General features: G+C 36.8%; 1 protein-coding gene across 2 annotated transcripts; it reads left to right on the top strand.

Annotated features, from left to right (window-relative positions):
- Positions 1–1304: 1304 nt before the first annotated feature.
- Positions 1305–23815, top strand: RRP15 (ribosomal RNA processing 15 homolog). 2 transcript variants are annotated; one of them, XM_069459491.1, is made up of 5 exons: positions 1305–1443; positions 9801–10087; positions 11225–11322; positions 13793–13994; positions 23438–23815. In XM_069459491.1, the coding sequence occupies exons 1-5, from the start codon at positions 1305–1307 to the stop codon at positions 23591–23593; spliced, it is 882 nt and encodes a 293-aa protein (XP_069315592.1). In that variant the 3' UTR covers positions 23594–23815. The 2 variants fall into 2 exon arrangements, with proteins under 2 accessions (XP_069315592.1, XP_069315591.1); XM_069459490.1 differs by having other exon boundaries at positions 9792–10087.
- Positions 23816–24015: the final 200 nt, after the last annotated feature.

Here is a 24015-nt window from a genome sequence, read left to right as displayed (position 1 = left end):
TGGGCTCAAGAGATCCTCCTGCCTCAGCCTCCCGAGTAGCTGGGACTACAGGCATGCGCCACCATGCCCGGCTAATTTTTTCTATATATATTTTTAGTTGTCCAGCTAATTTATTTATTTATTTTATTTTATTTTTTTTTTTAATAGAGATGGGGTCTCGCTCTTGCTCAGGCTGGTCTCGAACTCCTGAGCTCAAACGATCCTCCCGCCTCGGCCTCACAGAGTGCTAGGATTACAGATGTGAGCCACTCCGCCCGGCCCAAGAATCTCTCTAAACGCTAACTTTAGGGAAAGCCCTTAGAACATGCTTGTCCTGTAGAGGTTTGCTGTTATCTGTCTGAGGCATTAACCTTGTCAATAGCTGTATTCTGTCATGCATGCCTTCCAAAATTATCTTTGAGCTCCTACTACAGGCTTTCCTGTCTTGGGGGCGGCGGACGGATAGTAGAGAATGAGACATATGTATTGGGGGACAACAGAGAATGAGACATGTATGGTCCCTCCCTTCATGGAGCCAACCTTTTAGGGGAAAACATGCGGGCAGATTGTGGTAGATGGTTTGATGGATGCGGGGTGAGAGAGCATGTGACAGAGCTGACCTCAGAGACAGGCTGGCCGGCAGAGGCAGGCAGGAGCCCCGCGGGAATAGCGAGGGATTCGCTCCCTCTGCACCACAAGCCCTGCCCGGCCCGAGCCAGGTCCAAGGGAGAAAGGTGGGATCCGGGAAAAGAAAGTGAGATTCTGTTCGGTTAGTAATTGGAAGCCACTGAAAGGAAGGATTAATCAGAAGGAGATTATCTAATAAAATTTCAAGAAAGGTCTCGAGTGTTATCTTTGGTGGTGGTGGGGGGGGAGGGAATGATATCATATTCTAATTATTGATCTCGAACGCATTTTCCTAGCTTCCTAGATGCTGCTGCATTCAGTACGCACTAAGGGACATTTCTGGAGCATCCCAAATCAATATCAAATAAAGCAACGGACAAAGGGAAGCGGCCGAGGGAAGGAAATGAAGGTGGACTGAGCATGGCTGCGGCCAGATTGGGGCAGCGGACCAAGGCAAGGGTAAGCTGGCGGAGGAGCCGACTGAGACCATTCAGTGACTGATTTTTGTCCTGGAACCGACTTCACTCCTAGACAGCAAGAGATTCAGACCTCCCTCCAATCCACATTCTGAGGCTCCACCCCCCGGAACCGGGGCTAGGCGATCCCGCCCCGGAACTGTGTATCACCGGAACTAGACGCTGAAGTTTCTCTCGTTGCTACCCGGTACAACTGTCAGGTGACGCTTCCGTCGCGGAAAGATGGCTGCGGCCGTTCAGGATTCACATGTGAGTGCAGGGGAAAAGCTGAAAAAGTCCCCAAAGAAGAAGATGAAAATGGAAGCCAGCGCCATAGCATCGGAGCTGGAAGATGAGGTCAAAGACGCTTCCGACGGCGAAGGTAATGTGCCAGGGCCAAGCTTTGGCGTCTGGGAGGAAAGGCTGGGCTGAGTTCGCGGGAAGCACGGGTTGCGACTGCATTTGTTGTTAGCCTGCTGGGTTTTTTCTTGGAACGACGTATTTTCAGGGTCGCTGTTATTAATGAAAACGGGGGAGATAGCTGCTGCTACCGAGAAACTTACCATAACAAAGGATGAAGGGAAGCGGGTATTTGAAATTCCAAGAATGGGATGGGTCTCATAGGAACCGAGGAGAAAAAGGTTAAAAGAGGTAAGAGGAAGAAGGATGGTGTACATGGCTTTTTTTTTTGTGAGGTAGATGCGTGCGTGTTTTAGAGACTGAATAGTAGTGAATGAAAGAAGAGTTAGGTGGTTAAGGTGGAATAAATTAAAGTATTTGATAATGATCTCTCTCAGATGCTTGATAATGAAAGGAATGAAGGACGTATGTTGAGGCCTTCAACCATTATAAATGTGTCCATGCTGCTCCTCTTTACCATCATTTTGGCACCAACTTCTTAGGTTACAAGAAATTACAGACAGTCCCTGATTTCCTATTGCCTAGATATTGTTATTCCACACTTCTTCATAATCTAACTAATCATGTATTTATGGTAAAATTCAAGATCAATGATAATGATTTATTTTTATTTTTCCACAATAAAATGTCTGCAAGCAATCATATGATTTTGACAACTGTTGATTCTCTACTTAGTTGTTCCATAGACACCTCAAACTCAATATTTACAAAACAATTTATAATTTCCTTTCCCAAAGCTGCTTCTATCTCTCAGAATGACACCGCCATCTACTCTTTGCCCAAGCCAGAACACAAGGGTAATTGTTTACTCTTCCCTTTGTTTCCATGTCTATCTGGTTTAGTTAATCCATTTCTTCTATTGCCTCCACCTTAGTTCTTGCCTCCACCTCTTTTGCTTATGTCAATACAGAAGGATCCTGTGTGTTCTCCCTGTCAGTGAAGCCCTACTCCCAGCAATATGTCTTAGGTATTGCTGCTTAAACTACCACTGTTGAAGGACCACTTTTGGTTTTGTTTTTTAATTTCCAATTTGTTATGGACAGGTATTTTTAAAAATCAATAAAAAGAATGACCAGGCTGGGCGCGGTGGCTCACACCTGTAATCCTAGCACTCTGGGAGGCTGAGGAGGGCGGATTGTTTGAGCTCAGGAGTTCGAGACCAGCCTGAGCAAGAGAGAGACCCCGTCTCTACTAAAAATAGAAAGAAATTATATGGACAGCTAAAAATACATATAGAAAAATACTAGCTGGGCATGGTGGCACATGCCTGTAGTCCCAGCTACTCTGGAGGCTGAGGCAGGAGGATTGCTTGAGCCCAGGAATTTGAGGTTTCTGTGAGCTAGGCTGATGCCATGGCACTGTAGCCCGGGCAGCAGAGTGAAACTCTGTCTCAAAAAAAAAAAAAAAAAAAAAAAAGAATGATCAGAAACATGACCACATGCTTGGACATCACAGTAATATCAAATTGCTATGAAAGTTCCTAAACGCTTACTCTAAATTTATGAATTTAGAGTCGATTCTCACTATTTTTGGTAATGTTCTGTGAAGTGCAGAAAACACTGAATTAGTGAATAGTGAACCATTGCTTTTAGGGGAAATATAGAGTTAGGCTCCTGTGAGGGCTGGTCAGAGTATTTTTGTCAACTTATTAATATATAACCTTGTTTTATGTGTGTTTCTGTTTAAAGACATGTAGTGTATATTGTTGATTCATGAACATTGAACTCATGGCCAACAATTTAGCTTGTGCCTGAACAAAGCTTATCTGACACATATATTTTCTCTGTAGGGCTTATCATAGCTTTCTTGTACATAGGGACACTAGACAGCACTTTAGCGCTATGCTTGGGGGTTATTTTAAACAGTGAAATTATCAAGAAAAAGCAAGGAAATGTGAAACGTGGCACTGCTGTGGGAAGGACATTTGTTTACAGTATGAAGGCCGAAACAAGAAGGCCGAGTGTTGCTTTATACATCCTCAGCAAATTTCATAGAAAACACACAGGTATAACCCATGTGTTGTTTGCACTTTATTTTTCATCTCTGGCTTTGATTTTTTTTGACACATTGTATAAAAAAGGTAGAAAATTGTGCCTTTATGAGTACAAAACTCTTAAGTATTTTTACGCTTTGCTGAAGTTTCCTAAATTCTGCTGTGAGGGCAAAGACCTTGTCGGCTTTGGTGACAGCTGTATCTCAGAATTTGGCATAGAGCCTGATTCATTGTGTAGTACTCAATATCTATTTATTCATTGAATAAATTGGAAACTTCTCAATGTGATTTTTTTAGCTAGTGTTATCATTTTAAAGTACTTTGAAAAGTTGTAGGACAGAGACATTGACCACTTGTGAAACAAAGTGAAAGCTTGTTAGGGAATCAAGATGATGTTTCCTTGATGCCTGGGTTATAGACTATTACCAAGACCTTAGTCAGAATTACAGTGGAAGTGAAATTCATTTCTTCTCTATTTTTTGACATCTTTTTTTAAGCTTTTGGGATTCTCCTCTGCTCTGTCCCCCAGGTTCTCAGAATCTTTGTCCCCTGATCACTGACTGTCATTTATTTAGTGCCTTCTATTGTGCCAGGTCTGTGCTAAGCACTTTTCATGTATCTCATTTAATGGTTGTTGCACCTTAGTGTGGTAGGTACTGTTTTTAATCCCAATTTTACTAATGAAGAAAGTGAGACACAGAAGGATTAGGCAACTTGCCCAAGACTATGCTGTTAGAAAGTACTGGAATCAAGACCTAATATCAAGTCTGTTTAATTCTATAATCTGAGCTCTTAACTTCTATACCATAACTGGTCATCTAAAGCTTCTCATTCAACACCTCACATATATTCCAAAGATTCTAAATACCAGAGGTATTTCTTCCTGGTTCCTTTCTTCTCTATCACAACCACATAAAAATTCTTACTGCGTGTGTCTGTTTGTGAGTGTATATCTGCGTGTGTGCTTACCTGTGTTTGTGAGTGTGGTGTGTAATCAACAAATAATGCTTACTATGGGCTAGGTACTCTTTTACGAACTTTATATGTGTTAACTCAATTATCACAAAAAACAGTGAAGTGTAGGTACTGTTTTATCCCCATTTTTATAGATGAGGAAACTAAGGCAGAGCACTTATACAACTTCAGAAAACCATTTAGATTTATATCTGGAGTTGAGATTGAACCCAGGCAACAAGAATTCTGTGTACATACTCTTAACCACTACTAACTGATCTCAGTCAACTTTGTATGAGGAATTCTATTTGATTTAGGGTAAATTCTAATGGTGTGAAGTAAGTTAAAGGTTAACTAGCACGCTTAATGCTTTCAGGTGGTATTTACATTTTAAAAGAAAAACCTTAATCCAATATAGAATGTTTTTAAAGTAAAGACCTAAGATACTGTGCTAAGAGGGGAAAAAAACACCAGCAGTTCGACTTCTTACTGGAAGCACACACCTGTGTGAACTTCTAAACTATTTAATACTTGCTTTTAATTTGGGGGTTAATGTTTATTTTATTTCTTGGATCCTAACGTGGATTTTTGTAAAATCCCTGACTTTGCTCTTTTATGCCCAGTTTTGACCATCCAATCCTCAAATCTCCCTGTTTTAGTCAATCTCAACTGATTTTCATTAATAATGTTATTTTCAAATTATATTCAAATAATATCTTATTTTCAAATATTTTCAAATAATATCTTATTTTCTTTAACAGCCCCATGCCTTTTGGATATGCTAATTTCTTCTGCCTGGAATGCCAATAGTAATATTATTACAATAGTAATTTTTATTTTCATACAGAGCACTGACTCAGATCCTCACATGTACTTGATTCTAGGTTCAGTGATCTTGCACCCTAATCAGTTGACCTGGATTGTGGAACCCTATTTCCTTAGCCTCTTCTTCCCTTCTATTATGTTTTGAACTTTTGCTTTGCCCCTTAAGAAACGATTGTCATCTTTGTAAAACTTTCCCTAACCTATCCCAGGTACCCCCAAACAATCACCCTTTCTTTCTTCATTGCTTTTTTTTAAAGAACACTTACAAATTTTATTGCAGTTGGTTATGGGATTTATCTACCCTACTAAACTCATGAGTTCTTCAGGGAAGGAAACTTAGATTTAGATTTTTCATTTTCTCCTTCCTTGCCCATCATTCACAGGTGCTCAGTAAATGTTGAGGGACTGTGATACTTCTTAACTTTATCCCAGTTCCAAGGCTAAGAAAAATGGCTCACTTCCCTGCCTGCTGCTAACCATGCTTATCTGGGATCAGGGACAGATGGCAAGTTTGAAAGGGGCTGGAGGTTTGGGAAAAAGATAGTAGGAGATAAAGAATGCCTTTTGTCTACCTCAGTACCTCAGGGGTCTAACCCTGCCCTGTTCAATATGGTAGCCACTAGCCACATGTGGCTGTTTAAATTTAAGGTAATTAAAATTAAATAAAATTAAAATTTAGTTTCTCGGTCATGCTAGCCACATTTGAAATGCTCAATAGATTCTTGTGGCTGGTGGCTGCTGGGCAGCTCTGATAGAGAACATTGCCATGATTGGAACTTTTAGTCATTACTTCAGTAAGTATCCTCTGTAGTCCTTCCTTAATTTCCAGATTTTTAAAGTAGCATGCAAAATAAATGTTGAAGATAACACACAGGATTTCAAAGGAATTTTTTACTTGTCTGGTGATTTCCATCTATGAGCTTAGACCCCTGATCTATCTACTTCTGCAGTTGAAGATCAGTTAGTGGAAAATTTGGAAAATCTCATTTTAGTAGGATGCTGTAAATTTTTAAGGATCAGTTTTACTTTCTGATTTGCATACTAATAATCTTTGGTATCCTAGAGGTAAATCCTGTTTTTTTAGTGTGCTGGGAGACCTCACTATGTTGGCATTTTTAATTTATTTGTATAAAACATAATTTCCATTAGCAGTGAATGCCTGACTAAAAAGCTCTGAGCTAGAGCTTCTTTTTCTTAAACTTTATAAAATTTCAAAATATTAAGGGAGTACAAATGTTTTCATTACATGGATACATTGTGTAATGCTTAAGTTAGGGCTTTTGTTCATTATACCCAATAGGTAAGTTTTTACTCCTAACCCCCCCACCACCCCCTAGACCCTCTCTACTTCTTGGTTTCCAATGTCCTTTATATCTCAAGAACTTCTTTTAGAAAACAATAAAATAAAAACTATGACTTTAGGGAATTCTTCTGGATTTTTTTTTTTTATTAGTAGGGTGAGTGCAGGTTGTATAAAATGGTACTATAAAACCTTTCACAGATTTATTGTGTCCATAATGTGCATGTTGTGGTAGTCAAGGTGGGTAAGAAATGCACCGAAGACGAATAGCCAAGGTTTTGAAGTGGAGAGGTGGAGAGATTTACACAATCATAAAGTGTTTTAGCTGCCTTTTACGGTGCAGTTGAAAAACATGAAATTTGTGAATGCATCAGGACAAAACACTAGATGTCAGTGTTGTAGTTTTGATATTTCACTAGGAGCTGGGAAAGATTTTTCTGCTTTTAATCACCCAGATAATTTTCATTGACACAAACTTTTAAGCCATCTCGCCTCCTTACATTTAGATAAATGCTTACTAGAGGAAGCACTTTTCTCAAGAATTGTTTGTTTTGTCTGTGTAGTGCTAATGACTCAGGAATGAAACATATATAATATTAATACACTATATTTATTTTTCAGCTAACTACATTTTCCGAAGCTTCATTTCTCAGTGTACTTTCCTGGGAACACTGGTCCTCGATATGCTTTTTGGAGAAACATTTTTTAAAATATTATGGGTAATGATAAAGTTCTTAGATGTCACCTATGTTTGTATGTCAAAGCCTAGAGTCACGAGTGTCTTCTGACTTCTTAAATTGACCCAACATACAGGATATAGAAAAAGCTTCAAATTAAATATGTTTTTATTTTTAAGAATTCTTTCTCTTTATTAAAAAATGTGCAGCTTCATTAGGGTGATAGAATTATAAATGATTTGTTGCTTTTATCATTTCCTTTAATATTTTTTCATACCACTGACACTATATTTTATCATCCTTTTTTAAAATGTGAAATGTTACTTTTATTTTTTTATTAATGTTCAGTTAATTTTTTGAAGATGCTTTATTTTTACTCACGCTTGAGGTCCATTTTTATATAGGTATGTTTTATTTGCTGTTTTCTAACTTGTTACAAATTTTTATTTGAAATGGACCCATTTCATTTCATGAATTCTCAGGACTAAAAAAAAGGTATTATGCAAAAGTAATACCCAAATTGCAAGTATTATAGTCACTAGCTAAAAGCTCTTTTCAGCAGTACTTTTTTTTTTATTTCTTTTATTTTATTTATTTTCTTTTCCCCACCCCCCCTTTCCCGAGTCAGCACCTTCAAGTGTTACCACTCCCCAAACGGTGCGCAATGCATTCATTGTGTAGGCATACCCCCATCCCCTCTCCCACCCCCCACCTCAGTCTGATGTCCAATTGGTGTCGTTCAGCAGTACTTTCTTGAGTCATGGTTGAAAGTCACGTGATGAGAGGGGGCTCACTCAGGACGTGATAGCTGACCATGCATTCTCTTCCATTTTCTTTGGAAGGGAACAAGCAACAAGATCATAGCACCAAGCTGACATAAAAAGGAGGAGAGGCTATTTAAAAGCAAAATACGCACATTTTATTTTGAAATTATTTAAAGAAGAAACTGAGGCTTCGAGTTGAAGGATAGGTAGTTTTGAAGTCACAACAAGAATGGATCAGTAGACTTCTAAAGGTAGAAGCAGCAGTTATGGTTCTGATGCTTAGCTTTGGTGAGGGTAAGAGGAGTCAGAGCAGACTCGCTGAGATGCCATGGTGCTTTTGGGCTGTGGATTGCTTTCCAATCCTGTACATATAGGTGAATGTTCTGATTTGGATGGGAGGACTAGAACTGAATTACAGGAGCAGCAGGAAACCTGCGTATGCTGAGACCTTTTTCTTCTTCTTTAGTGTTACTTTAATATTTTATCATCTTAATACAAGAATGTTAATATTTAAGAGATTACTTAAATTACTAATATTGTTACTTAGTAGAGGTATTTTGATAGGAAAAATTTCAGGTAAAGGCATTTTCTGTGGTAATGACATTTTCTATAATCATCTTTGAGATTCAACCAGTTCTGGAGTCAACCAAAAAAGGCAACATTTGTCACCTGAAGACATTACTGCTAAGTGGCAGCCGTTTGTGTATCACTGAGTTTTCCTTTTGTTTGTTAACTTCTCAGCCTTCCTTGTTAGCTCTTCTGCTTATTAAAAAAATTCCAAGTTACTAAGCTGTTGGAACATTTTCTCCTTTAAAGTATTTTCTAATAAGTTACACAGGTTTCTGAAGAATAGAAGCTCTCCAGAGGGATCTGGAGCTTATAGACTGCACACAGCTGTGCTGGCTGCTTGTGTGCTCATTGTTAAAGCACAATTAACTTCCGAAGTTCAGAAAGGAAGCAAAGCTTAAAGAGCTGCTCAGCAAGTTGACTTTCGAGCAAAGTCACCACTGGGACTGTTGTTTCTGCTGGTCCTCTGACCCCAGCCATTGGCATTTAAATGGTGAACTAGTTTCTTGGTAACCTGTAATATGCTTTTCTGGGTGGTTCTGCATGTTAAAATTCAATAGTACACTTACAAATTTGCATCTTCACCTCAGAACTTGGTATTTTCATTGAGTTATCCAGCAGTACAATTGAATCTTGGGTATCTTGGGCACATCATTAGATAATTTTTTTCCCAAAAGTGTTAAAATGACTAGTTTTATAATCTTATGTGCAAATTCTTTCAAATTAGGCTGGTTTTTGGTTTTTTTTCCTGAATTTTAAATATGTGGGTCAAATCTCTTAAAGAGTTATTCTGATAATACTGTACTATTTTCTTAACAGAATAAGGTTTTTTGTTATTTGGTTATAGCATTCTTCAGTAGTCTCTTCAAGTAGTTTAATGACATAATTATGGTCCATGTTCTTGAATGCACCCTGCAGTGACCCCATGTCAGCAGTTGTCACCACTTTGACAACAGGGATGTGGTAGAGGCTGTTGGATTTGTTTCTGTGGCCTAGGTCCTGGGTCTTGAAGCTGCTGTGACTTATCTTGTTGACATGGGTGGGCCAGGTCTAGGGACTGATGGCAATGGGATAGATGGGTCTCCACCATTACTGCAGCTGTTGGACTTGGAAAAGTCTCCCTTTACAAGAATGGAGGCAGGAGGAGTTTCATGAATGGTCTCTGGGGTCTGGCTGTAGTCTTGGCAACCTCTGCATAGGCTATTAAAGTTTAATTTGTTTTACTCTTAGGTTCTGTAGGAAGCTGTGAATTGGAAAAGGGTCATTTTTCTGATGACAATGATGAAGCAATAGAAGCTGACAACGAAGATGATGTTGAACCCGATGATGATGATGATGATGATGATGATGAAAATGAAAATACTGCAGAATCCAATGTTGAGACTAATATGGGCTGGGCATATGCCATGGCTAAAATCCTTAACAAAAAAGTTCCTAACAGTAGATACGCTATTCTGCTCAGAAACAAAGCGCTGGAAAAGGAAAAAGAAAAGTTAAAGCAAGAAAGACTAGAGAAGAAAAACCAGGTGTGTCCTACTAGTTGTCTTGTAGATTCCATTGTCTAGTTTAGTTCATGTCTTTACTAAATTGTTCTTGCAGTTTGTCCAATTAACACTCTAGTTTTTAAATTGCTTTTTATGTGGGGGTGGGTAACCAAGATTATCAGAAACTTAGTCGAAGTTACTCCATTGAGCATGTTCCCTTTTTAATTATCTGAGCAAAATAAGGCTAATTGTTATGGTGAGGGCAGGAGTTTGGTTTTATAGTGATTAGACATGTCATTAATACAAAATGAGAGATGAGTGGAGAAATGGAAGAGCTAAAGGGTGACTTTTTTTCCCCATTGGTCTTTATTCTGGTTTTGATGTTTTGCTAGCTGCTTGGTGACTAGTTCGTCATATCCTTATATTTGATATTTGGTTAAATGTTAACCCGAGAAGGAGACCTCAACAAGCAATGTATTGATGTCAAATCAGATTCCTGGGGCCAATATACTACTCAAAGACAATTTCAAACTAAATTATGTTGTCTATGGGATTTTCTTATTTCCCAGCTCCCCTTCTACTTCTGCACAATAGCAGAGAATGAGTTTGCTATAGTTTGCGACTGATAACGCCATGTATGGCAAGAATGTCGGTCAGGTGTGCCACGAGAGGAGAAATGGATTTAAATGATTTTGTGCAAAGAGAAATAGTCATTGCATAAATATCTGGATGTGATGCTGTTCTTTGAAAAGCTGATAGAATTTCTTAATAATTCTGACTGCTAAGGAAGTCAGTTTCTGAAAATAAATAGTATTTATGCTTATAATTAGCAGAGAGGATGGTCTGGAGTCTTCCATATGCTTTCGTCTGATGATCAGGCATGTGGCTCTCCCACACCCTACCTTGTACTGCCTGGCTGAATATGCTGGCAGTGCTCCAGGCCCCTGCTGTCAGAGAGCTTGACAGAAACTCACTTTGTGCCTCTCACATGACACACAGTGCTAACCACAGGCTCCCTGAGCTGAACCCCTAAAATTATGGTTTTTTTTTTAAAGTCCCTATGACAAACTAAGCCAGAATGATTTATTACCTTTGTCCTTTCATAGAGTATCATATCAATGTTTGCTGCACTTTCAAAAATATCTAATATTCTTTCACATAACAATATTTATAACACAGCGTGATAAGAGGTTGGAGTGGGAAATGATGCGCAGAGTAAAGCCAGATGTTGTCAAAGACAAAGAAACTGAGAGAAATCTTCAGAGAATTGCAACAAGGTAAGGCAATGTTTTTGCCCTTTAAAAAGTAAGTATACTAAAGCTTTGATAGTGATCTATTTTTGACCAGATGTGAGTCTTAAGCTCAGTCGTCTCAGAGCCAAGTGATATATATCTAGGCCTGTCTTATTCAACACTGAATTCAACCAAAGATTTTGCGGGTCTCGTGAGGCAAGAATATAATGTGCTAAGTGTATATTTGGTATGAACTTATTTCAGATCATCTTGTTTTTATAGTCATAAGAACTGTGTAATCAGACCTTTTACTGCATTTCTCTTATGATGGTTATCTAAATTTATGGCACTTGACGATGATTTTTGTTATCTTGCGTTATATTTATGGCATTACACATTATAGAGCTTCATGCTGTACTTTCACTCTGGGTTTTTTTTTTTTTTTTAAATTGTCGGCACCAACCATTTATTTGATGCCTTCTGTGTCCAAAGATAAATAGAATATGGTGGCTGTTGGGTGGCCCTTGCCCACCTATCTGTAGGAATTAAATAGAAGCATGTCATGTATGTTGGGAACATACAACAGGAGATTGTCTGGGGGAGCTGGGGAAGGCAGTACAGAGGAGATAATATTTGGGCTGCTACTTAAAGAATGTAGCAATTATATTTAATGGAATTACTTTTAAATTCTTAGTTACCTAAATTATTTTGGTCATTTTCTAATCCGTCTAGGTGTTACACAGTGATATAGTGTGGTGTGGTGATTAAGGACATGGGTGATAGAGCCAGACTGCGAGGTTCAAATTCCAGCACTGACTTACTAGCTCGTGTGTCCTTGATCATGCTACTTAATTCTTTCTGTCTCAGTTTATCTGTAAAAAGACGATAGATAATATTATGCCTAGCCTATAGGGTTTCTCTGAGAATTAAATGACTTAATACATATAAAGTAATTAGAAAAGTACAGCATAAGCTCATGAGAGCGAGTGAGTGAGGACCTCCTTAAATCTTGTACTCTGGGCACCTCACTTGCCTCGTCCTGGCACTGCTGTGAAGGGTCTGGAATTTCATTGTCCTTAAAAGCTAATAAGCTAGCCTATTAAAGTTTCTTGGATGCTGGTGGAAGACAAGAGACTTTTGGGACAAAGATAAAGGACTTTATTACTCATGGCAAAAGCAGTGGCTTCCTTTGTCCCACAGAGGGAATGCAGGTTCCCTGGACTGGAATCTATTGCTTTTATAGTGATTGGTAACAAGCCTGGTCTTTGCCCGGGCCGGGGAGATGTTACTTCAATCCCTCAGAGTTGCTTACTGCAGATACAACCCTGAAAAATCGCTTAGGTAAAGGGCCTTTAATTTTTGAAACACCTAGCAAGAATGTGCAGGAATGCTTAGGGGCCATGATGGATTGCCTCTTCCAGCAATTATTATAGCAAGAGAATTCATAGATTATAGATTTTAAAGCTGGAAGGGATCTTAATCAGCCCTGTTCAGTAGAAACAGAATGTGAGCTGTGTATGTAATTGAAAATTTTCTTGTAGCCACATGGAAAAAAGTAAAATGAAAGTGGTGAAATGAATTCCAATAATATAGTTTATTCAACTAAATATATTAGAAATATTATTTCAACATGTAATCAACATATTAATACAACAGTAATGAGATTTAAAAATTCTCTTTTTCATACTAAGTCTTGGAAATCCTCTGTATTTTCATTTACAGCACATGGCCTTTTAAACCAGCCACATTTCAAGTTCTCACTAGCCATGTGTGGCCCCCGTATTAGATGCTACTGGCCTTAGTCTTCAGAGTTCATCCTGGCATGAACTTAACTATAGAACAGAGTCTTTAAATAAATACTTTTCAAAGTAGGATTTTAAAGTTAGTTTCATAACACAAAAGTTGCAGATAATATAACTGAATACTTTTTAAGCTACTCAGACATTAGTTTTCTAATTTACAGATGAAATTGAGATCTAGAAACTCTTTTGTAGAGTCAAATGCTTAGACAGCTAACTATAAAGCCTATATTCTTTCCATCACACTGTAATGCATTTTGCCATTGTATAATTATATTCTGAGAAATAGATGTTTCTGTTAAGAGTAACTCTCCATTCCTTTTTTTAAATTTTTAGAATTTTATGTATTTTTTAAATTTCAGAGTATTACAGGGGTATAAACAGTTTGGTTACAAAAATTACCTTTGCACTGCCCAAGTCAGAGCTATAATTCTCAGTTCTAGTTGCACAAAAGTTGATTTAGAAAGATGAAAGCTGTTAAAAAAAAATACCAATCCACATTTATTTATTCTCCATTCAGAAATTTATATTTATTTATTGAAATAAATGTATTTTATAGATGTGTTTAACTTTTTATCCAGTTCTTTCAGTTGAGTGACTATTAAGTACTTGCCTCTTTAGTAGGAGGTGAAAATACATCGTTCCTATCCTCAGAGCTTGTGTTCTATCTATCGTATTGAACAACTACATTGTTCTGGTCATTTTATGTTCTATAGGGGTGTGGTGCAATTATTTAATGCTGTTCAGAAACATCAAAAGAATGTTGATGAAAAGGTTAAAGAAGCTGGAAACTCTATTAGAAAGCGTGCTAAGTTAATATCAGCTGTTTCCAAGAAAGATTTCATCAGTGTTTTGAGAGGAATGGATGGAAGTACAAATGAAACGAGTTCAACTGGGAAGAACCCAAAAGCTAAACAGGTAAGACTTTTATATAGGATTTAGTGTATCAGACTTTTCAGCTCTCAAGCAAGAGTTTTGAGATGGAAAAGCACTATATGATTACAGTTCTTTTTCAGATTTCATTTAAATCCCTATAATACCCACAATCTAATTTAAAAGTTTGCATTCTTTAGTTTCATGATGATTTACTCACTATGGAAGTTGCCAATTATGGGCATTGTACCCCTGCTGTTAGAACTCAGGAACCAAATAGATTTAGATAAATTTTTTAGAGATGGGGCTTTCATTTCTCCTATCTGAAATCCTACCATTGGTGCATTTTGGGGAATAGAAGCCTCAGTGAGGGCCACAGCTTTAATTGAGACTTTTACCATAGAAGTAATTGTGCTGGTATGTGACTTGTAAAATATGAAGAGTCAGAACTTTATGAAAAAATGGTAATAAGTCATCTTTGCATTAAGGTAGCTTTGGTAATTAATGTTTGGCTGGTTGGGAGATTAAGAACAGAAATATTTTCCTTGGTCTTTGGCTTGATAACTTTGCTTCTCCAGCCCTGTTGACCTGTGGACATCAATAGTTTCCTTGTTTATGTACCAGGTGAAAGGTTTTGAAATGTGCTTTAATCTGGTAAGGTCTGGTTTTTAGAAAAAAATAAAGTACATAGTTGTATTTGATGGCTCGATTTCCATTGCCAACAAAAAGTACTTTAATCAGTCAGGAGATGACAGTTTCTGTCACAAATTTTTTGTTTGTATTTTGGGAAAACATTTGAAACTGTGGCAAGAAGAGTATTTAGGAATTTCATGCTAGCCTAGAGTTGGAGTATTTTTCAGTTTCCTTGACTAAGTTGCCATTTTACCAAATTTTGATGAAAGTTTTCTGATTTATTTATGTAATAATTATGCTGTTCTTTTAAAATATCTATCAGAAGTAATCAGAAACACATGAACGCTATGTTTGGGGATTTGTACGTTATAGTTAAAAAGCCTTAAAGGGCTGTGTTCTCGTTAGCAGCATTTTACTGTAAGAACTGGAGAAAGATTCAGCAGCTTTAGATGAGAGGGGACTAGTGGGAAGATAGAAAGTAAGATTTATTTTTTTCTTTTTCCTGTTGGTTTCAAAATAACATTTTAAAGAAGCATTTATTTTCAATGGCATTGCATTTTCTTTCTTATGTGCATTTTCCCTTGCCTTCCTTTTTTTCTACTTCAACGATCACAGTCATAGTATTAATCTAGGACAAGGTCAAAAATTGCTTGAGACTTAAGCCAAAGTGGTTTTGCTCTAAAGGTAATTTGTTTCTAGAACTACCTGCCCCCATGCCACCAATACCCTGACACATTTCTTTCTTTTAAAAATGTTTGGGCCGGGCGCGGTGGCTCACGCCTGTAATCCTAGCACTCTGGGAGGCCGAGGCGGGTGGATTGCTCAAGGTCAGGAGTTCGAGACCAGCCTGAGCGAGACCCCGTCTCTACTAAAAATAGAAAGACATTATATGGACAACTAAAAATCTATATAGAAAAAATTAGCCGGGCATAATGGCGCATGCCTGTAGTCCCAGCTATTCGGGAGGCTGAGGCAGTAGGATCGCTTAAGCCGAGGAGTCTGAGGTTGCTGTGAGCTAAGCTGATGCCACGGCACTCACTCTAGCCTGGGCAACAAAGTGAGACTCTGTCTCAAAAAAAAAAAAAAAAAAAAAAAAAATGTTTGTTTTCATTTTGATTTCATATTTATGGAAAAACAAATACTTCTAAAAAATTATGTTTTTGTATGCATCTGATTAACTATAAAGTACTGTCTTATTTGTGATTAGATCAGTTATTGATGTAAAAATGTTTAAGTGCCTATTTATACCAGATGCTATCATTGTGTCTTTTTAAAGTCTTAGAGTTAAGATGGATAAATGACTTCAAATAAATAAATTAACAAGATTAACTTGACAATGTACAAATTCTAGATTAGTATGTCTAGGTTACATGTTGCCTACTTGTTTTGGGGCTGACATGATGTAGGCTGTGGTCCCCACCCCCTGGGCTGAGATTCTGGAATATATGGTCTGTTACGGACCGAGCCACAAAGCTCCATGCCCACCCCCACCCCCAATCCATGGAAAAATTATCTGGCATGAAACTTAGGAAAGGGGGTGGGCACAGGAGGTGAGCATCAGGTGAGCGAGCCTATTTAGAGCTGCTTTCCTTTGCTTCCGTTACCCCCGCGCCCCTGCCCCTCTGTCTGTGGAAAAACTGTCTTCCATGAAACTGGTCCCTGGTGTTAAAAAGGTTGGCCATTGCTGATATAGAGGGATAAGGGAGGAATTGTGAATAACTGAGGTTTACAACTTGGAAGACTCAGAAATGGTGACAGCTTTCACCAAAATTGAGACTATAAAAGAATTTTTGAGAGGCAATGCCTACTCCAGGTTGTAATCAGAAATGAGAGTGATAACAGTAAAGATCAGGTTAAAAGCCGCAGTGTGGGGAGAAGCGCTTGGTTACTGCAGGAAACAGCATGACCACAAAGGCGGAGGCGACCAATAGGAGAGGACACTTGAGGCAGGAGCTGATGCGTCCTGTGTGTGTCAGTAGGGTCCCTGAATCTTTAAGAAGAGTTAACCTGTTTACTGAGTCAGGGAGGATGAATAGTGTATTTCAGCGAGTTTTTCAAATGATTAAATTTAAAAGTTTTTAGGTTTAGAGAATTAATTTTTAGTTATTTGGAAGGAATTCCCTAATCCAGAACCTATAATCCCTCCCTTGGCCCAAATAAAGGAAGTACCATACCAACCACATACCAGCATGTGGCAAGGGATATTGACTGATAGCTTGATGTTGACCCTGAGTGATTTTTAGAAAGATTAAATTGTTTTTATGGCACTGATTAAGGAAACAACAAAAGCTTATGCTTTAAGAAAGGTTTCATTAAAAAAAAATCTAAGTTTTAACTCTTAAGAAATAACATTTAGAACATGTATGTACCTATCCAGAGTGATTTTTCCCAGTCTGTTAAAATAATCAAGTTTTTAAAAAAATGTAGAGGCATTAATTTTTTCTTTAGCTCTCAAAGTTGTAATTATTCCTTTTGCTCTTTCCTTGAAAAGCCAGCTTAAAATCCAGTTGGATTTCTGGGAATTTAATTCTTTTTCCCTAAAAGTAGGACAGAAGTGAGCGTGATACATTTGAAATCTATGAGTCTCAAAGGGGAATGTATTGGCTGCTTTTCGGAAAGTATTGGCTATATGTTACTTGTACTCTTGAATTATAGACTTTCTGCAAGGTTTTCATTTATTTCAAATTGCCAATGTATCAATTTCAGGTTTTGTTTTTTTCTAATGAAACTGTAATAATGATTTTGTAGTGGGGGAAAATGCTAGCTAGTTTCTGTTAGAAAGTGAATTCCATAGTGATTGCAGGACAAATTTTAATAGAAGTCTCTAGGTAAAAAAACTTACTGGAAGAGGCTAGGTATTTTCTGATTTTGTGATATGACTACTTTAAACTAAATGTCAAACACAGAGATAAGTTAGGGTGCTCTGTTTCTCACACATTTCTCATAAATGGCACCCTCGTAATTTCTTCATAGCTAGGTATTTAGCGGTAGGAATACTTTTGAAATACCTGGCTTCTTTGGTATCTTATAATTCTGAATTGCTATTACTTTTAAAACCGTGCATTCCTTCTGGTTCTTGGGTAGCTACTGAGTTCTTGCTTCTAACGACAGAAGCTTAGGAATGAAGCTTCTTTACACAGGTCCCTTGGTGGTCTCCCTGCTGAATTTTCAGATTTAGTTTTTAAATGGAGCTGTGGGTGTGGAGGGCAGGCAGAAGGGTGGAGAAACATACTGTCCTTAAATTGCCCCTGCGTTGCAGGGCAGCAGTCTCTTTACTCTCACGTTAAAGCTGCTCTAGCAGGAATGTGTGGAATCCTAACTTTGTAAATAATTCAGCTTAATGTTTGTTTACTGAAAATGCCTAAATAGATTAGAGTTTAGACAAAAGCGAGACTCCAAGTTTGAAATGAGAGTGAGCAGGATTGTACATACTGCTGTCGATGGGAACAGTTTAAAGCTAGTTTCTCATTATATTCACTTCTTTTAAATATGCTGTTTGGTTTTAAGGTATGGTAGTTTCTGATTTGAACAACAGTTGTAATCAATATGAACTTGTTTGGCAGTATGGTACATGTATGTAGCATTTTGACTTGGGGGAAATATAAGTGAAGAATAAGAATAGCTAGAAGTGAAGAATTATTACAGAACTGTTGTAGAATTGTTTAGTTACTATTAAATTAAAATGGTGCCATACATCTTTTGGCCCTATATGAAGAAATATTCTCACTATTTGAAGCTGCTGCATGGTATTTTCATTGGTGAGGTTGAGGCTTTAGAAAAAAAAAAATCCTGCACAAATGAGTCTTTTATCATACGTTTGTACTTATAATGCATTTTTAAAAATCAAAAGAATATTTTCTTATGTCTTGCTAAAAATTAAAAATCATTTTGAGTAGTAGGCAGTTAAGACCATTTATGGGGATGTATTAGGCATAGTACTATGGCCACAGATTCTAGAACTAGACTCCCTGGGTTTAAAACACCTGTTATATATAGTAGTAATAACAATCCTCACCTCATGGGCATGTTGTGAGAGTAAAGTGAGTTAATATACATAAAGTGCTTAGAATGATGCTTAGCACATAGTAAGCACTATGTATATGTTTGCAATTAATTTTATTTTGCATCACGTCATTAGAATGAGTTCCTTATACTTAATGCTTATTTTTTTCCCCTAACAAGTAGTAGTCACAGTTGAATTCTAAAGTTGGAAACCAATTTGAAAAAAAACTGTTACTACTACTTATCTGAGTTATTGGATAATCCAAAAATTCTCCAATAATTTGATAAAAGTTATGTTTAGATTTGAAATAGTCTCACTCATTTTAGTTGTGTTGGGTCTAGTAATGCATAATTCTTGTAAAATACTAAAACTAGATTTTGAGGAACAAGAAGTATGTCCACTTTTTCTTGTTCCCCATTTCAAGTTATGGTTGAACTAGCTAAATTACTTACAAGATTTTACTTACCAAAAGAAGTTTGGTTTTCACATGGGTGTTGTCATGCTATTTGCATGTTCTCATCTTTGTGAATAGTGTACAGAACATGATTAGATGATTATGGATATCCCACGTGGGGGATTCTGTGCATACAACCACTCAGGGCATCCGCAAGTAAAGATAGTGGGTAGAGGGGCTGGAGGGCGCTCATTGTGTTTGCTTTGGGCCAGATGCTATGCCAGATGTTTTTACATAATTATAATTTTTAGAAGTGGTAGAACCGCCATTTTAGAGTTGAAACCCAAAGTCAGAAAGGTTAAGTGACTTATCCTAGGTCACACTGATAGTAATTGGTAGAATCTGGATTCATTTACAGTCTGTATGACTCCAAAACCCGTTGTAGCCATTAGTGCCTGCTGCTTAAAAAGATCCAAGGTACTTACAGTAATGAGACTCAAAACAGAAAACTTCTCTCACCCAGATGAGCTCGAAGAACTGGGGCTGGCTAATGAGCCACTGTGTCACCCGCCAAGACGAGGGAGAGAATGGTGAGGGAGGCAGCTTGTAGTCTGGTTTTTCCTAGCTCTCACATCCTCTTCATTTGATGCACAGCATATGGAGCCTGATACATTTTAAAATCTAATTTCTCAAAACTGTTATGTAATATAAAATATTGCCATAGTAAGACATTTCAGAATCATGAAGCTCAACTAAAAAATTATCTATACATTCACTGACAGAATTGACTTTCTATTCATTTACCAAGGAACTATTAATACAATTTACCAGAAACCAAATGCATCTTGTATTTAATGATTGTGTGTCTAGTACAAACTTTAGAATCACATTTTTTCCCAGCTCTTTTATGAAAATTTTCAAATAGGAAGAAAATTTTAAAGAGCAGTAGTATGAAGAACACCTGTACTTCTATCACCTACGTTCAAAAATTGTTAACTGTTCTTTGTGTTTGTTCTGTATAGCTATCTGCCTTTCTCTCCATCTAGTTTTTGTTTGTTTTGGTTGATAGTTGAAGCTACTATCTACATATGCACCAAAGATTCTCTATTATTTTTTTTAAACAGCTTTATTGAGATATAATTCACATACCATACAATGCAAGAGATCTTTTCCTAACTTTGAGAACCAGAATCTAATCAAGGTTCACACATTGCATCTGGTTATCTTTTTCTTTTATTCTAGACCAATCCCTTGCTTTTTTGTTTCTTTGAAGACTGACTTTTTAAAGAGACAAGCTAGTTCTCTTGAAGAATCAATAATGAGTCCATGTTTTTAATTTTTCTGATTATTTCATTATAGTGTCTTTTTAACTTGATCTGTATGCCCTTTTCCTATAAGCTGTAAGTTAAGACTAAAATGGTTGATGAAGTTTAGGTTAAACTTTTTTGGCATAATTATTTCATAGATGTAATACTTAGTTAGATGCTGTATACTTACTATTGTAACACATCAGGAGACACATTATCAGAATGTCCCGTGTTAGTGATGCTAGTTTTTCACTTGGTTAAAGTGGTAATAAATACATTTTTTGTGTTAACGGCACAGCCCCCTCCCCCCCCCCAACACACACACACACACACACACACACACACACCTCGCCATCCTCTGCAGTTAGAAAGTAATTTCTGGGATGAATACTTTGGCAGAAACAAGTATACCTTTTGCCATCATCTTTTGTCTTTTAGCATCAATTAGTGATCCCTGCCTAAAATAGTTATGTCATTGGAAGCTACAGAATGATGATTTTCTAATTTATTACATTTTTGGGGGGGTGAATTAAAGTTCCTAAAGATGGGAGTTGATGTTTCATCCCTTTTAATTATAGCCTTACAGAGTAAGGAGTTGGGTTAACAGTCACCTCCAGTGCTGGTGAATGAGCCTTCCTCCTTTCCCTTATATCTGTCTTTTGAAAATATGGATGTCGGGATTTTAATTCATTCAATGTTTACAATTAGTTACAGTCATTACACTTTTTGATGCTTGAATTTGCAAATGTAGCCATGGGAACCTGTGTAAACTGGCTCCTGTGCCCTTTTGGCATGACCTCATTTTTCTTTGAGTGCTTCCTTTTGTTCTGTGCTTGTGGCCCAGTTCTGGAATCATCCTTTTCTCCAAGGAGGTCTGGTGGGAGCAAAACATTTATTTTTAAATCTTTTGTTCAGTTCAATAGATAGATTGATAGTATGCACATTCTTCACTAGATATAGCCTAGTTCTGTTTACATAGCATTTCATAGTTTTACAAAGCACTTTTAGTTGTTTTCTTAAGATTTTTAATAAATTTGTAATATTAAGAAGACATTGGTGTCTGTTTTCCAGATGAATTCACAGCTCTCCTAATTTATTTATTTATAAATCTGGGGTTTTCATTTATGTACTATATAATATAGAAGATACAATAGCAAGGATGTACTTTAAGAGCCTAATTGGCATGGTATATTCTAAACATTTCAGACTCCTAATTTAGTGTGAAAATGTATAGGGCACTTGTGTAGAAGTCTCCTTGAGATGTTACATTTGGCTTTTTAGGCAGTTTAGTTAACTGAAACTTATTAGCAATTCTTAAGAGAATCTAAATAATGAGGAAAATCATTACTGAATAATGTTTCCTAAAAGTCAGTACTGTGGAGCTAGATCTATGGATAGCGAGATGGAATAGAAGCCACCCAATAGAACCACTTTGAGTAAAACCAAAGGCAGCAAAGGATTAAAACAAAAAAATTCAGTGGATGATAAAAAAATGAATCAATAAAGTATATTTTTCAGGAGTATCAGAACTGAGTTCTTGGAAAGATACAATTAGGTTTTCTTAGAAAACTCTACATTTAATATGTGCTTGAACTATAATTAAAGATGACATAATTTCTACATCTTGATCCCCACCCCACCCCACCCCCCAAGATATGCTACTAAATGCTTTTCTAGTTTGCTTGGATCTTATAAATCACCTATCTGAATCTGGAAACCACATGAATTTGGAAACTATACAAATAATAAACAGGAAGCCCAAGTAGACTTATTGCTAGCAATACCATCCTAGAAAATTAGTTAAAACTAATTAAAACAAGTTTATGGAGTGATGGAAAAAGCCAAAATTGATCAAGACAGTTGAGAATCATTTATTAGGAATTCATTGATAATCAGAAAAATGGAATTAGTATCAATATGGAATTTTCCGTATAATCTTGATCTGTAGACTCTTTATTGGAACTCCTGTGAATTCCAGATTGAACATTTTCAATCATTTATGGTCGTTGGGATATCTCTTGCATGGGTAGAGAACCATGGATGTTCTTATTCAGCTTCTAAAGATTAAGGGCTGCATGAGTGTTTTAAGGGCCATATTTTTTAAAATAAAGGGAAGCTTCAGAGTTAAGTAATCTCTTGTAACTATCTTTTCTTTTAAAATTGCTTTTTACTTGGCTAATGACCCCATAAAGATAACACTGTTTTCTAACCAAATGTTACTGAGTTCTTGTCTTACATACTTAGAGTTTTACAAAGTTTTGTATTTCTGTCAGTGGGATAAATATATATGCATAGACTGTTAGCCTTCTGAAGAGACAGGGACTTTGTTTTGTTCATCAGTATATTTCCAGCCCTAAGAACAGTGCTCAATACACAGTTAATTATGAATAAATATTTGTAGAATGAAAGAAAAATTTCAGAGCTTGGAGTTCTGCATCTATTGTATTACTTAATTAAAACCACAAGGTGGTACTGTTGTACCATGAAATGAGAGCCTGTAATTCTTAGGCTCTCATACAGTGCTACGTAACTCCTATGACTAAATGAAACGAATTGACCACCTATTATGTTTATTGCCTGGTTCATTTATTTATAATTTTAACATGTGATTAGTCTTTGATTGTGTGATTGAGTCAGGCAGTGAGATCATAACCTAAACAATAAACGTTTGGTTTAAGTTTTTATAAAATGTTAAATGAGATGGCATCCAGCACAGTACCACGGTTAGTTTCCTTTCTCTCCTTTAATTTACTTTGGGTTAAAAGCTTTTGTTAAATTTCTATTTGTGTTGAAATAATTTGTCAAATTTTTTCTAATAAATTATCACTGAAGGGTAAATAATGTAAGTCTATTTTGGTTGTATCAAAGATTTTAGAAATTAACATCAAACCTACATCTTACTATATTCCCCCCCACTCCAAAATTTTTTATTTTGCTTTCATGTTTCTTTTATGTGGTTGCTAAAATATTAATGTATAGTTCTTTGTTATACATTTGTACATATATGATCATAGTGTGTAAAATCAGTCAATTTATAATTCGCCTTGATTTCACCCCTATTGTAAAACTAAGTGTTGAAAAATTTGTTTTGTAGCTTGGGCCTTTTTATTTCTTTATGATTGAATTGACTTTGAAATATTTTGATTCTCAGGCTGAGGTAAAATCAGAAGAGGGCCCAGGTTGGACTATCCTACGTGATGATTTCATGATGGGAGCATCCATGAAGGACTGGGACAAGGAAAGTGACAAGGAAAGTAATGGGCCAGATGACAGCAGACCAGGATCTGCAAGTGACTCTGATACATAAAGCAACGTAGGAGACACAATTTGCAGCCATTTTATTTTTCCTAGAAAAATATTTCATTCTCTCATAGTTGGGGAATTAAAAGTCTACCATTTGTAAGAAAGCCAAAAGACTTTTACCAGCTTTGGTGAAGAGGGAATATCAGTATTCCCCCTTTTCATGTAAATCTTATTAAAATTATGTATTAAACCCTTGTATAGTTTTAAGTATTCTTCCTCAAAACATTTGTAAAAAGAAATTATTTCTGCTTGACCAGTGAGATACGCTTCTTGCCAGGATCATTACGTGTTTACATATTGGTCATGTCTATTGTGTTGTTTCAGGAGCATCAGTGCCTCTAGAAATGCAGTACCAATTTATAATTAAACTTTCTGAAGTTAATCTTTCTATAGTTTTGGGAAGCAATTAATGTTTTTTTGTTTGTT

This window comes from Eulemur rufifrons, chromosome 27 (assembly GCF_041146395.1).
Source record: "Eulemur rufifrons isolate Redbay chromosome 27, OSU_ERuf_1, whole genome shotgun sequence".
In the NCBI taxonomy this organism is placed as follows: domain Eukaryota; kingdom Metazoa; phylum Chordata; class Mammalia; order Primates; family Lemuridae; genus Eulemur; species Eulemur rufifrons.
The sequence above is the reverse complement of the archived record's forward strand: the minus strand, read 5'-3'. Positions and strand labels throughout refer to the sequence as shown.